Genomic DNA, 15,957 nt, shown 5'->3' with positions numbered 1-15,957 from the left:
AAACATCCAAAAATAGCAATTGGTATCTACTAATATATTTATATTATGTCTATGACTTAAAGTTATATCTATATCAGAATCACTATTGTTTTATTCTGTTAATTGGAACGACTTTTATTTATTTATCTATTATCAAATATAATGCGAGGGCGCATAGAAATTGAAGAAAATAGAGTTGATGATCAAGAATGTATTCCCCAAGTGGCAGATGATCGAAAGCCATAAATTGGAATGGAATTCTCATCTCTAGAGGATGCATATTCGTTCTATAACCAATATGCACGAGAAGCCGGATTTAGTTCAAGGAATAGCACTAGCAGGAAAAATAAAATGACAAATGAAGTGACGTGGAAACAAATTGTATGCTTTAAAGAAGGGCATACAGATCTAATGTGACACAATAAACATCCAAACCTTGATCAACAAACAAGGGAAAGAACACGTGGCACAGTTAGAACCGGTTGTAAGGCAAATATTGCATTTGTCAAGAAACAGACGGGACCTGATTGGGTTGTCTGTAACTTCATAGAAGCCCATAATCATCCGCTCTCGACTCCATTAAATGTGCATTTGCTACGCTCACATCGTAGTGTTTCAGCAGCCAAAAAAGCATTGACAAAACAGTTTTCAGAGGCCAATGTACCAACTTGTCAACAAATGTGTTTATTAGAGATAGAGTATGGAGGCCCTGAACGGGTAGGTTGTACAGACACTGATATTAGAAACTTTGAGAGAAATCTAAGGGATGAACAAAAGGGCATTGATGCTGAAACACTGATCGAGTTTTTTACATCTGAGCAAGAGAAGAATTCAGTTTTTTTTTTTTTTTTGCCTACGAGACTGATTCAGATAACAAATTTAGTAGGTGTTTTTGGGTTGATCATGCTTCAAGAAGGGCATACAGTGTATTTGGTGATGCTTTTATATTTGATACGACTTATAACACCAACAAATATGGTTTGATTTTGGCACCATTTGTAGGAGTTAATCATCATCATCAGACAATTCTTTTTGGTTCCGAGTTTCTTAGTGATGAGAAAACTGAGTCTTTTGCTTGGTTACTTACAAAGTTCTTAGAAGGCATGCCTAAAGGTGCACCAAACATTATTATCACTGATCAGGATCCTGCGATGACAAAGGCTATTGCACAGGTTTTGCCTCAAACAGTGCATTGATATTGCTTGTGGCACATATTGAACAAATTCCCAGAAAAATTAGACCCTTTGACTTTTCGAAACCACTATCACAGCATAAAGAACGTCATTGCAAATTCTACAACACCTGATGATTTTGACAAGTCATGGGAAAAGACTATCAAGGAAGCTAACTTAGAGAAAAATGATTGGTTGTCCTTGATGTATGAATTACGACACAGATGGGTCCCAACATATTTTAGTCATGTATTTTCTGCAGGAATATCAAGTAGTCAAAGATCTGAAGGCTCACATGCATTTTTCAAGAAATATGTCTCAAATAAGAACTCATTAATGGATTTTATCACACGTTTTAATAGAGCACTGAGACACCAAAGACACAATGAGTTAGTTGCAGACCATATTGATATGAATGAGCATCCCAAGGTTAATACAACTTGACCAATGGAAAGTCAAATGGTTAAAACTGTACAAAAAAAAAGAAATGGCTAGAGTTTCAAAGTGAAATGACCTAGAGTCATAGTTATTATGTGCAACAGATATTTACAGGAATTGCCACAGCAGTTTATCACGTGATGAAATTTCAAAGTTCCTCTTCCTCAAAATCAAGAGTGCTGACACATGACAAACAAAGGGATTACATATCGTGTAGCTGCACGAAATTTGAGTTTAAGGGCAATCCATGTAGACATATGTTAGTTTTTTTCATATTAACCAAGTATTTCATTTGCCTGATACGTATATACTCAAAAGATGGACGCGAGATGCAAAAGTTAGAGCAATATATGCTTTAGGAGAGCAAAATGTCATTGATGATCCAAATTCATAAAGGTATTTGATGTCGAGGTACTCGAGGTTATCTTATAAAGCTTCAGTGTTAGTTGATGATGCATCTTTGAGTAATGAGAGGACAACCTTCTTGGATGAACAATTCGATTGTATCTACAACAAAATTCAAGAGATGTCCATTAGTACAACATGCAGTGATAGAAGTCAAAGAAAAAAATTCATTTATGAGACCCTTGGTATTATTGATCCTTCTGTAGTAAGAACTAACACTACAAGAGAACATGACATCATAAACTGATTTTTAAAACGAAAATAATTTTTTTTTAAAATTTTAATAAATTATAAACGGATTAACTACGGAATTATTAATCCGTTCTACTTTAAAAAAATAATATAAAAAAATATTTTTAAAACAGAATTTAAAATAAATTAGAAACAAAATTTATAAATTAATTTTTATAAATAAAAATAAATACGGATTAGTAACGAAATTTGATATCAATTCCTATTAGTTTATAAATCTGTTTTAAAATATTTTAAACAGAAAAAAAATCAGTTTATAATTTATATAATTTAAGAAAAAAAGCCTGCAAGCCCGGCGATTTTCTTCTCCGGCTGCACGATTTTCTTCTCTGGCTGCACGCGATTTCTTCTCCGGTCCCAAATCAGGCATGGCTCTAAGGCAGGCATGGCTCTGACTTAAGGGGTAAGCAATCTTCTTCTCTGGTCCCAAATCTCGCACGACTCTAAGGCACACAACGCTCCGGCTTAAGGCGCTCGTGATCTTCTTCTCCGGAGTTCTTTCCACGATCCACCAAACAAGCTCAAGTTCAGGTAATCCTAATTTTCTTCTCCATCCTTCTTCTCCGTCCTAGAACGTGCAGCACTAGTTGCGTCCTACTCATGCGATCGAGGTCATGACCTAATCGCGCGGTGGTTGTCGCACGGGACGCCAATCGCTCGCGCGACCTAATTGCGAGGTGGTTGTGCCTAGCCATTGCTGTAACCACCACATTGGTTGTAGCCTTGGTCATCTTGGCTGCTGGAAGTGACAGCAAGGTCAGGGACGCCAGCAGATAAAGTCTCAGCTTTCACTTGCTTGGTCGAGGATAACCCCATCGCAAATATGAGGGCACTCGATTCCCTTTTGTGTGAGTTATTCTGCTTTCCTTTCATCACATTAACACACTGTTCAAAGTTAAATCCATTATTTAAAAGATTGTACTTTAGTTTATGGACATTTGAATTATGTGTATGGTCTAGTTTAACTTTCTTAACATTATTTACTATCTTATTTTTTTACAAGTATTAAGATGTACAGTATGTTCATGCTAATCATTGACTTGACAACTGAACGTCATGAGCTTAACCAACACTCATAGTCATCTGTAGCCAAGAAATCTCTTACTATAATTGATTTATTATCACCACAAGCAAGCTTCTAAGTGGTTAACTTTCTTTAAATTGTTTTCTAGGCCTGGGAATCCTTCAAGTATACCTTGGATTAGTAGTTGAAAATGAAGAGTGCAGGAATTTGATTTTTCTCATTGGTGTATGATTCATCAGCTATTTGTTTTTTTTGGGAACGGTAAATATATATAGATGAATTTAAAGAGACTATATAAGCACTAGATGTATGCAAAACAATAGAAGTCTGCACTTTGTGCATATTCATAACAAACATGACAACAAAAAAAGGAAATGTAGTTTACTAGGAAAGGCACAAGAAGCATAGTTCATTGGGTTGGTACTGGTATCAATATGAGTCTGGCAAAAATTTATGTATCACCCTTATTGGAAAAGAATGATAGAATTGATAAAGTTACAATTTGATATGAAAACTGAAAGACAAAAAAATTGTTTAATGTATGAAATTATATAAAATTGTAATGAGAGGATTTAGATCTAAGTTTACCCTGTTTAGATTCAAGTGCATGAATAAAACACAACAAAAATTTCCAAGGAAAAAAGGAAACATAGTTTACTAGCAACCAAGGATTTATATCATGAGCCATGCCAGAGTTTGAGTCTCTATCTAGAATGATATAATTTTGGTATTGCATTATGCCGTGTTGATATGGATGCGATGATGATTTTGTTTGTTCTTGAGTAAATCAATGACCTTGATTGATTAAATTATAATTGATTGGATTATTTAATAAATTAATTAGATATATAGTTCTATCAATACCTTATAAATTTATCTACCATCTATTAAAATATTATATAATTGTTTCAGTGCAATTCTAGAAAGCAACGTACGATAGAATCATTCATGGTCCTCTGATCTAGACTTGGTAGATTGATTAAACATAAGAGGAATCACATAGACCAAAAACAACTAGATAAGGGACTAAATTTGACGAGGAACACGAAGCAACATCTCAAGTTGCTAGTAGTTGTAGGAGGAAGCTAGCTAGTGATAGAGTGCTCAACTTCTTGGTTGTCTTCTGCTTATTGGACTCATCTATCCTCCCTCTCATCTCTTTGTCAACATGAAACAACATGGCCCCAAGTAGAACTCAAGTCTGATGAGCACATTTGGTATTCAAATTGATTTGATCACCTGCCCAAAATTATGTCTCAAATCACAGTTGGACTTGGATTCACAATATTCATTCTAGATTCTTTGTCTCTATGTCATTCCTTTTTGCGGTTGCTGCTAGTTCACCTTTTCCCCGTCTCACTCTATATAATTTTATCTCCTCCACATGATTGACACACAAAATCAAAGGATGAGTTACTTCACAAAATCAAAGGATGAGTTACTTGAAAAATATCTTACTTCGGCTAGTTCTTAATGTCATTAGCTAAGGCAAGCTTTGCCTCAATCAATCCTATCAAAATTGTGTGGCCTGTGGCATAATAATGCTTACCTATGTCTTTGATTGGCAATTGGAATGATATGTTTTGCGCAGTCTGATACCGATTGACAATTAAAACCATTCATAGGGTAATGAATTTATTATTATTATTATTAAGGTATATATTGTGATTGTTAGTAATACTATCATATTCTTAGGTAGAAATTGCAATCATAATTCATAACAACCAATATCGTTGATTGCTGCAAAATGTTGAACCAGATGATTTGGTGAAAATATTGGTACTATTTTCAATATTATTAGTATTATTGAGGTATCTATTTTGCTATTAATATTATATCCTAAGGTTGAGATTGAAATATAACAACCATGATAGTTGGCCTTTTCTGCAAAATTTCTATTAGATGATTTGGTAAAAATCTTTGTACTAGTTCTAACTGTTTTTCAGTTTGCAGCTCTTGGATCCACTAAATGACTAATTTGCTATCTTACTGTTGAAGCATGTGATTTGATGCATTATATACCAATTGTCTATGCCTAATACCATTCAAGAGTCTTACCCTTATGTACTTTTGGTATTGAAATAACTAAAAAATTTCTTCATCGAGTTGCAGCTATGGTGACATCCAAGGTAGGGAAATGCTATCCATTTACTGGCTTTGAAGCACTGAAGGAATTGTTCCTTTTGAGGTAAGATGTCCTCCCTAAATGCACTTCTTTCTATTGTTTCATCCTCGTGTTTCCATTAATTGGATTTGTGGGTATATACCCTAAATTTATGTTAATATTCTAAAGACTAGCTCCAGTTTGCAAATAGAACAAATACCACATTATTCTAATAATTTAAACATCTGATAAATTTATTAAATATTTGACATTTAGATATAAATTCAGTGTATCTCATTTGTTCTATTTTATATTGACATATATTATGTATAATTGTAGAAAAAAGATTTGGGACGAGATATGGATGCATTTGAGGTTTTTGAACGAATACATAAAAGAAAACAAGGTACTGGAGAATTTGTGGATAACAAATCGGCTCGAGTTAGTGTAAGTCAACATAATTAATTATTCATTAATTTTTTATTATCTTATATTGATTATTACTTGTTTGTTTTTATATTTGTTAAATTAATATAAACTATTGTAATATGGACAGGAACAATGTAAAGAGAGACAAAATGTTGATGATCAATCTACTCAATCTTCATTCAATCTTAAGTCATGGTGTGATGTGGTGGATATCCATCATTTGAGTCTCCAACAATTATTCCAATAATTACATATCCGATTTGACCGATGGACGAATATGCAAGCATACGTTTCATGCTTGTTTGAGTAATAGCAATGAGATTCCCCAATATCATGCTAAGAATAGCTAGGATTTCCAGAAGAAGATGCCATTCGTCATGCAAGGTGAGAGTGTACGGATTTGGATGCAATCAACACTTTAGAAGATTATACAATGAAAATTCCAATGAAATGTGCTCCCATGAGAAGAACAAGGAATTATTTTAAGAAATTGAAGACATGCATGCTACTAACAAGAGGATGGAGGAAGAAATTACTGAAAGTAAAAATAAATTGGAACTTATTATCAAAGAAAATAGACAGATGGAAGAACAACGTATCCAGGAAGGTACGCAAAGAGAAGAAAATCTAAAGGAGATGATTCGTAAAATGATTCAAGAGGTGGGATTTACAAATTATTTATATCTAAGAGGATCTAGTCCTCGTGAGTGTTGTGATAAGTGAAATAAAGATTAAATTACTTTATCTTTGATTAATGGTTAAATGTATTTAGGTGGTGTGAATATTTATTTATTTCAATATTAATTGTATGATATTTTGCATTAAAATTAATTGTTTTAAATATTTTTTAATTTGTTTGAAATGTGTTATTGTTAAAAGTATTATGTAGATGAAAAATATAAAAATATAATATAATATAAGTTTAGTAATAAATTTTAAAATGATTATATTCGGATTTATAAATAAAATTATAAACGAATTTATAAATAGATTAAAATTATTTTTGATATGTTATTTGAGATAGATTAATTGGGGATTTAAAACAAAATTTAAGACAGAATTTATATAAGAATTTATAAACAGAATTATAAATGAATTTATAAACAGATTAAAATTATATTTGTTATGTAATTTGAGACAGACTAATGACGGATTTAAAATAAAATTAGAAATAAAATTTATATTTTTAATTAATTTCATTTGGTCAAATAAAAACATATTCATAAACAGTTTTTTAATCTATTTTTGAAATTAGAGACAGAATATATCCGTCTCAAATTTAGCTACGGGGCTTTCACTAATGGATATTTGAAACGGAATATTCCGTCTCAAACATTCTTTAGAGACAGAAAAATAACTTTCAAAGACAGAATTTTTCGTCACTGAAGCCCTGTTTTTCTTGTAGTGTAAGGGATGTGGGAAGCGATTAAAATCATTAAAGGAAAAAATCAACATCAAATTCCAGGTTTTGTCGTGGATGCGGACATCAAGGAGTCTCACATGATAAGCGTAACTGTCCCAATTTGCAACAAGGTATGTGTCGATTCAATTTTTCATTATTTATTATATTTTTTTCTTGCAATTACAAATTTATCTTATTATCTTTTGTATATGACAATGTGTCAATTATCAGATCAATTGAAGATAATACTCATATCAGTCTTGACGACACATATGAACCGGATTTGGGATCTATAGCTGGTACTATAAAAGTTTTAATTAGTTAAATTATAGTGATTTATTGTTTATTGAGAAAATAAAATTAATAAATTATCTTTATTGTTACAGGTTCTAATAGCATGCGCTAGGATGTTGGAATTATCTATGGTTGGTATATCTATTTCCTTTGTTTGTATGTTTGTTTGGTTTAGTGCATTTCTTGTATTGAGGTGTTTGTTATTTGATTTAGTGCATTTGTTGTATGTATCAACAGTGATTAGAGAAACACAAGCTTTTGTTATATAAATGAATAGGATCTCCCTCCTTCTAAGATATGTTTTTCCTACGGTTTAAGGTTAAATATTTTTATTCTTGTTGTTTGTATTTAACTTGATATGTGTTTTCTTTCAGTGAATCCAGTGTTAGAGAAGATTTGCCTTGGCTTTGATTTCAATTTGGTGTATTTCCTTTGCTTCAGTGTTAGAGAAGCTTTCACTCAACTAGAATTAGCCAATAATTTTTTTTAAGTTTGATTATATTGTAATCAAAGAATTGTGTTTTAATGCCAAAATTGATTTAAATTTTATATGTTTCTGGACCCAATTGACCTATTACAGATGGATGGTTGGAATTTGTATCCATTGTGTTGTAATCGATGTAAATCTGAAGTTCATGGTTTCTATCCAATTTAGTTTCTAGCAGTGTGTTTGTTGGCTTTTGCTTCTCTGTTATATGCACCTTCTCTTCTGGAAATGGCTTGTTAGCATCAGCACTTATAGTGACTAGATTGTGCCCAATGCTCAAATTATAGTAGACATGAACTAACTAACGCAAACATGACTGACAAGTTGCTTTAGATTAGTCAACAAAATAAATCTTTATTTACATTTTAAGGTTAAATTCTGTAACTGGATAAAGACATAATCTTCAAAATTTTGCAGGTTGTTTGTCCAACGGATCAGGGCATCTGGATCGATCCGATCTAGCTCTTTCTGTTCGAACAGAAAGGAGCTGGATCGATCCAAACCCCTGGATCGATCCAGTGATCGATCCAACTCCTTTATGTTCGAACAGAAAGGAGCTGGATTGATCAAGTGATCGATCTCCGGATCCTGGATCGATCATTGGATCGATTCAGACCCTGGATCCATCCAGTGATCCATCCAGCTCCTTTCTGTTCGAACATAAAGGAGTTGGATTAATCCAGTGATCGATCCAGACCCTGGATCGATCCAGATGCCATGATTGGTTGGACAAACAACCTGCAAAAGAGACGGCTCGTGAGGGAGAGCGTAGAGCTCGGCGAGGGAGACGGCTTGCGGAGAGGAGAGAGCAGAGCTCGACGAGGGAGAGAGCAGAGCTCGGCGAGGTAGAGAGCTCGCGAGGGAGAGAGCAGCGCTCGGCGAGGGAGAGAGCTCGTGGCGGCGCCGTGTTGCTGCTAGGGTTGACGAGGTGGCTCGCGGAGCGCGAAGAGAAGATGACTTTTGCTAGGTTTTCGTTGCGTTTTTTTGTTTTTTTTTCACGCGCTTGACGCTGCTGATGTAAACTGCACCGCAACACAAGAATTATATATATATATATATCATGTTAAAATTTGATTGCTTATACAAGAGTCAAATTAGATTGACTGAAAAATGTGTAATAATTGAGAATAAAAAACATTTGACAAAAGGAATAAAAGAAGTGAAACTAATACCATTTGAATTGTAGATACTACTCTGGAAGAGACTTAAGCATGTTCTCCACGACATTTGCGTTCTTTGGATTCCTGAGTAATCGATGTCAGATAAAATTCTTAGGTGGCACTGGCACAGAAGTGTCGAATTTAGTAAAAATAAAGATTAGACTTCTTATTATGCATTTATCGACTTCATTCTAATTTACATTGACCACGAGAGAGATTCCAACATAAGATAACGACAGAGTATAGACTGATAATTGCCACTTTTTCGGAAAACACAACGCTAATTTTTAATGTCTTCTTAAGTAGGACAATTTTAAGTCAGAAATAGAACAACTACAGCAATTTATTAAAGCACGCACGTAAATATATATTTTGATATTTCAATCCTGTTCTCGCCTCTTCCCTCTCTCATGTAACCTTTCTCTTCATTCCTTTTCTTATTCTCTTTCGTCTCTCGTTTTAGATGCACGCATAACATGCAGGCTCATGTTGTCCATGTTGCCCACGTTGAATTTAATATAATTCATATTAGGTTAAATTAATAATATGTAATACCTTAATTCAAAAAATTGAAATAAGCAATTAAAACACCATTACACTCATTAGAGCCTTAGAAAAAAATTCCCATGACCTAAAATGTGACAAATTAAACTTGTTTAAGACCATTAATAGATTTCAATCAAAACTCACTAATGGATCTAGATAAGTTTGATTAGACTTGTTTCATATCATGTGAATTTATAAGACTATAAGAAATCCAATGATATCTTCCATTACTTATTTTAATTTTTCTAGGAGGTGTTATAATGTTATAAAAAAAAATGTTAAATTCTAGACCTCATGAATTTGATATGTAATCATATCAAACTTAATGTATGTTTGATATAGAATCATATAGGCCATAATATTTAGGATTTAGTTAATTCTTTTAATATTACTTTAACACCTTCATAAAAATCAAAATAAATTATGAATGATACATTTGACTCCTTCCACTTTCAAAAATTAACAAGACTTAAAATAAATTTGATCAGAACTATTTAAATCTATCACATAATTATTGGCTCCACTACATCTCAGAACATTAATGTCCACTGACGGAGCCAGCCTGGGTAGATCACTCGGGCGGTGGGCTACGCCGACGCTGTCATCCGGGTTGCTCTTGTATTTTTTTTTTCTTTTTCTCAAGGTAAAATTCATAGTTTTTCTCCTTGACTGCCATAGGCTACCCGGGCTACAGCCCGGGTAGCTTAAAGCATGGCTCCGCCCTTGTTAATGTCAACGTTAATGTCCCCGCGGAACGGTCTAGTGGCTAGCGCATGAGGTGTTGCCACCACGAGGTCTGGGGTTCAAATCTCGGTAAAACCGAGATAAAATATCTTTCTTATGTGCTAGTCACTATTCCAAAGTCTAGTAGCCCGGCTAGTAACCGTCTGTGATTTACCTCCTCCGTGTTGCCCCTATGATGACTTGACGGGAGCGCTGAGACAAGTGTATTCACCTTTATACCACTATTAATGTCAACGTTAATAATTGCCACTATTAATGTCAACGTTTAATTCTAATATAACAATTTTTAAGTAAAATAATTTTAAAATTAAAAAATAATAATATACTATTGATCTTATAGAGAATTTTAAGGTATAAAAAAAATATAAGATAGTAGAGATTGAGTTTTCGATACTATTAAAATTATATAAAATACAATTAAAAAAGTTTAAGAAAAAATATTTCTTATTTTTCTTAATCACATGACCATCAACTTAATTATAAATTCAAAATTGATTATAAATTATAAGCATAATTCAGTATTTTTTGGTGAAATCCCCATAATAAAAATATTATTACATAGAATAGCGGTCAAGATTAAAATTTGGTGTGTTTTTTTAAAAATTAATTAATTAATTTTCCCAAAGGATGTAATTTTTTTTTGAAATATATATCTTTTTTCATCTATTTCAATCTTAAATTAATATAAAATTTATTTATTTAATTCAAAATAAAAAATAAAAACTTAATTATTTTGTTAAGATTTTTCATAAAAAAGAAATTAATGATATTGACAATTTAAAAAAAAAAAAATACATCATGACATCAAGATGATCATCAAATTTATTTATATTCTTTTGTAATTTTTTTGTATTTTTATTAAGACTTTAAAATTAAAATAAAAAATATACATAAATTTAGAATGTAAATTTTAGGGGTGAGCATTTGGTTAATTCGATTAATTTGTTATTAATTTTGTATAATTTTTTAAACAAATTCGGTTAATTCTATGTTAACTAATATAATTTATTTTTAATTTAATTCAATTAATCTAGTTTTATTAAAACTTTGATTATTCAATTCGATTAGTCAACATTAAATTGATTTTTAGTTAATTCGTTAATTTATATACCGAATTAATCGAATACTCAAAATTTAGAATAAAATTGAGTTCTTTATAAAAATGATAAATTATTTTTAATCAAAACTTAGTAATAGACTTAACAAATTTATTTGTTAAAAAAAATATATAAACAAATTAAGAAGATGGTTGAAAGTGAAAAATATTAATTTGATATATATTTTAGATTTTTAATATGACTTTCATATAAAAGTTCTGCATAGAATAATTTTTTTATTTTTTTATTTTTTTCTTTTATTAATTTTGTTTTTTTCTTATAATTAAATATAAAAAAATATTTTAAAAGTTTTTTATTTTTATTACACATTTAAAATTTAAAAAATATTAATATAAAAAAAAATTAAGAACTAGTTTATATATATATAATTAAAATTTTAAGTTCCTTATAAGCATTAATAAACTTATTTAAATATGAAAAAACTGTTTTTTTACTCTAATTTAGGTTAAAATAGGTAAAAAAAATATATATTAGATTTTTAATATCGTTAATTACTTTCATATAAAAGTTCTGCATAGAATAATTTTTTTATTTTTTTTCTTTTATTAATTTTGTTATTTTCTTATAATTAAATATTAAAACTAAAATATAAAAAATATTTTTAAAAGGTTTTTTATTTTTATTAGACATTTAAAATTTAAAAATATAAATATAAAAAAAAATTTAAGGAATAGTTTAATAATATATATATATATATATATATATATATATATATATAGGTAAAAAAATTATTTTATCAAAAATTGTTCTATTTAATCGATCTCGTCGCCAGCGGCGCCCTCATTTCCCTGAATTCCCTCGCCGCCGTTGCCTCCATCGTCTGGCTTGCCGCAGTCACCGCCATCGTCGGGCTCACTGCCATCATCGGACTCGTTTCTCTAGACATTTTCGTCGCCAGAGCAAGCACTGACACCAATGACGTAGCTTCGCCTCCACAGTCCGCAGCACCGAGATCACCTTAACCTTCGCCTCCCGCCGGGGATTAGATGGAAGTCGGAGGTAGGTCAGAGTTCTTGAAAGGAGTCTAAGATGTGAGAGTCTTGGTAGGAGACAGTTTGCTGATGGTCGGTTGGAAAATTTTTTTTCTTATTTTTTTTTTCTACTATTTCCAATTTTTTTGCATGTGATTCTTCCAAATAAAATGTTATATATATATATATATATATATATATATTAGTGATCGGCACACGCGTTGCATAATATAATTCTAAGAATCAAAAATTAATTATTTGGGTAAGATTTGTTAGTGACGGGCTTCCATATGTAAAAAATTAATTAATATTATACCTATTTTAGTAAAAAAAAACTAATAAAAGTATATTTTTTAACATCGTCGGCCTAAAATATTTATAGAAGTTTCTTTGATCATAGTGTTGTCAATTCTAAGATGTGGGACTAAAGATAACTATATTTTTTTATATAAAACAACCAGAGAAAATTAATGATGAGAAAAAGTCATGATAATACGTCGTAGCTAAGTCTCAAACTATAAATCACTGATTGTTTCGCTTGTGGAATTACTAATAAACCTTGGAATTATTTTTAGTGTGAATAGAAAAAGGACATTAACCTAAATTCATTTTAGGTTTCACAAAGTTAGTTAGTAAAGGGGGAGATTTTTAATAAAATAGTAAGATATATATTTTTTTAATTTCTGATGCGCCCATAAACTGACCTATCTAGGTACACATGCAAAGAAATAAACATAGGTACATATGTCAGGTAATAAAGCTAGGTACGCATGCCAAGTAATAAACCTAGGTACACATGTCAGGTAATAAACTAGTAGCTAGACCTGTATCCTGTAATACATTGTATGTCACTACATAAGTATACATGGTAAGAAACAAGAGAACATAAGCATGAATGCATAATAGATAACAATAAGGGCAAACTACGGGTATCAAGTAGTGACATACCAAGAAGATATAAACATAATCATTACTACTAGTTATAACCTACTAAGCATGTCAGAATGACAATATCAAAAGAGATAAGTCAAAGGTACCTGCCTTTAATGTAGATCCGATAAACTAATCCCACATCGATACGCTCGTCTCGAATCAACGTCCTGCAATTCATATAATATGCAATTTAGCTAATCATATAAGCAACAACTAGTTAAACCCAAAGATCCAAACTCATAGATAAAACCCTAATCATAACGATCATTAATTATCCTTAATTAATGATTAGCTTCAATTACTCTAATCCATGAATCATTTAACCTTCCCAACTATAATCTACACTCCCTTGATCAACAATCGTATTATAATCATCTTCATCCACCTAATTAGATTAGGTTTATCATATCATCCAACAAATCCAAATTAGTAATGGATTATCCATCATACTCATTGAATCCATCCATTAATCAACCTAGTGCAAATTAATCCCGTTCTAAAATCAATTAGCTCATCATTCACTCCATTGTATCAACTACAAGCATAATGAACCACTAAGATGATAATCAATTACAACCACATTGGATAAAGCATTCCAAAATCACATTAGGTTAAGCTAATTTGCATCAATCCCAACTCACTCGAATCTTAGATGCTTCCTGATTGATTCACTGCAGTGGACCCTATTGTCGGATAGGATGACCTAGTGGAGTTGCTGTTGGAACCAGGGATGGAGCTACAAGGGTTGATCCAACAACTACACACATTCCAAACTAATCCATATCAATTATAATCAAAGCAAAAATCCCCAAATCCAAACTCCTCTAATCGTTACCTTGTTTCTGCCGGAAATTCACTGCTGATGCTTCATGTTGGATCAAAGAAAGAGGTCTAGCACAACTCCATAGATAAGGGAATGGCCGGAGCAGAAGATCTAGTGGCTGCGGCTACTGACGCTAAGTCAAGATAGTGGCGCCGACTCAGAGCAGAGGGAGACGGCGACGAGCGGAATTAGACCAATAAGAAAGGGGTGGCAATGAATCGAAGCTAGGGCTTGGGTGTGGCTGTTGTGCCACGACCTGGCCACGATGGCTGGACCCGAGGGAAGATAGCGGATCGAACGGCGATCGAAGAAGGTGACGATCGACATCATTGAGCTAACAACGTTGCCTCCCACGTCGGTGCGGGTTGCTACGTCGTCGATGAATCTTGCACAGATGGCTGGCGATAGTGGCATCGACGTGCGGTGAGGCGAGATAGAGGAAGCTCAATGCCAGCGATACATCTAGGGCACAGGTGAGGGAGATGAGCGGAATCGGGTGAGGAGGAGAGGGAGGAGTCGACTATGAAGAGGAAAAAGGAAACCGCAAAGGGACTGAGGGGGGGGGGGATTAGGTTTTTATTTATATAATATGAACTTAGGTTTAGACAAATCAAAATCTAAGTTTATTCCTCAATTAACTCTCATGTTTGGATATTCCAAACAAGCTTTCTTACAGCTCAATAATTGATCCCCTTAAAATACGTCATATGAACTCCGAAAAATTTCCAGAAAATTCTTAAAAATTCCATTAAGATTATTTCTCAAATAACCTTATTATTTTTTAATTATTATTTTATTGCCGTATTTTACATTATTAGAACTAATATAATTTAGATAGGGATTTCTGACCTATATTCTATTATTGTTTAAGCTCATTTAAGTCAATCTCAAACTTATTGATCAAAATCAGGTTCATTTGATCAATCCAATACCTATTGGATTAAGTCTAACCCATTAGAACAAATCTAATCTTTGTCTTTGATCAAATCTGACTCATTAGGCAATTTGATCAAATTTAATCAAATCCACCCTATTAGAATGAATCTGGTCTGATTTGGTTAGTCCAACCCATGTGATCAAATCTTGACCCATTAATTCAATAATAAATTGATATGAACAAATCAACCAATAGTCTGACCCAGATCTAAATATTATTGAATTAATCTGGTCTACATAAATCAACTAATGATTTAAACTAGACCATGAGTTTGATTGGATGAAGGTGGCTACTTTAATTTTTAATTAATTTAACTATAAATTAATTAAATATATATTTATTATAGTAATATTTCGCTAATTAATAAATGCATGTAATTAAAAATGAATCAAACATTTTCATGTAAATGTTTGTTTTTTTAATAACTCGAAAACGTTTTGTTTTTTTTAATTTGATTTAATAAAATCAAAAAATTTCTCAAACCGTACTGTCTAACGGATGAACAGTAATCTAACTGTTCATCTTATTACGAGGCTTCCGGCTGCCGACATTGCCGATGTTTAAACACGGTGGCTGGCGCTCCTATGCCGCGCCTCTGTACCACCGAGGATTATACGATTTTCATGCAGGATGCTGGGATTGCCGATTCTAATTGCAACATCACGATTTCTCAGTTCCATGCAGTAAATTCCATGCTTTCAAAATTAATCGCTCTGATTGTAGTCTCTAATAGCAAGAA

General features: G+C 32.3%; 1 protein-coding gene across 4 annotated transcripts; it reads left to right on the top strand.

The window, feature by feature from the left end:
* The first annotated feature begins 2,505 nt into the window (after positions 1-2,505).
* LOC121988610 lies at positions 2,506-8,043 on the top strand. 4 transcript variants are annotated; one of them, XR_006114059.1, is made up of 8 exons: positions 2,506-3,094; positions 5,383-5,458; positions 5,714-5,821; positions 5,931-6,187; positions 7,209-7,336; positions 7,437-7,504; positions 7,592-7,630; positions 7,737-8,040. XR_006114059.1 is itself a non-coding variant. In XM_042542132.1 (5 exons), the coding sequence occupies exons 2-5, from the start codon at positions 3,070-3,072 to the stop codon at positions 6,025-6,027; spliced, it is 306 nt and encodes a 101-aa protein (XP_042398066.1). In that variant the 5' UTR covers positions 2,506-2,777; positions 2,968-3,069; the 3' UTR covers positions 6,028-6,630. The 4 variants fall into 4 exon arrangements, 1 of the variants encoding a protein (XP_042398066.1); XR_006114060.1 differs by having other exon boundaries at positions 7,874-8,035; XR_006114058.1 differs by having other exon boundaries at positions 7,592-8,043.
* Positions 8,044-15,957: the final 7,914 nt, after the last annotated feature.

This window comes from Zingiber officinale, chromosome 6B (genome assembly GCF_018446385.1).
Source record: "Zingiber officinale cultivar Zhangliang chromosome 6B, Zo_v1.1, whole genome shotgun sequence".
NCBI classification, from domain to species: domain Eukaryota; kingdom Viridiplantae; phylum Streptophyta; class Magnoliopsida; order Zingiberales; family Zingiberaceae; genus Zingiber; species Zingiber officinale.
Note: the sequence above shows the minus strand (reverse complement) of the source record. Positions and strands in the feature narration are given on the sequence as shown.

Excerpts from the sequence above, each read along its gene's own strand:
- LOC121988610 (XM_042542132.1), top strand. The coding sequence starts at position 3,070 with ATGAGGGCACTCGATTCCCTTTTGT. Across the intron at positions 5,459-5,713 it reads AAGGAATTGTTCCTTTTGAG|AAAAAAGATTTGGGACGAGA; the intron begins GTAAGATGTCCT and ends GTATAATTGTAG. Across the intron at positions 5,822-5,930 it reads ACAAATCGGCTCGAGTTAGT|GAACAATGTAAAGAGAGACA; the intron begins GTAAGTCAACAT and ends TAATATGGACAG.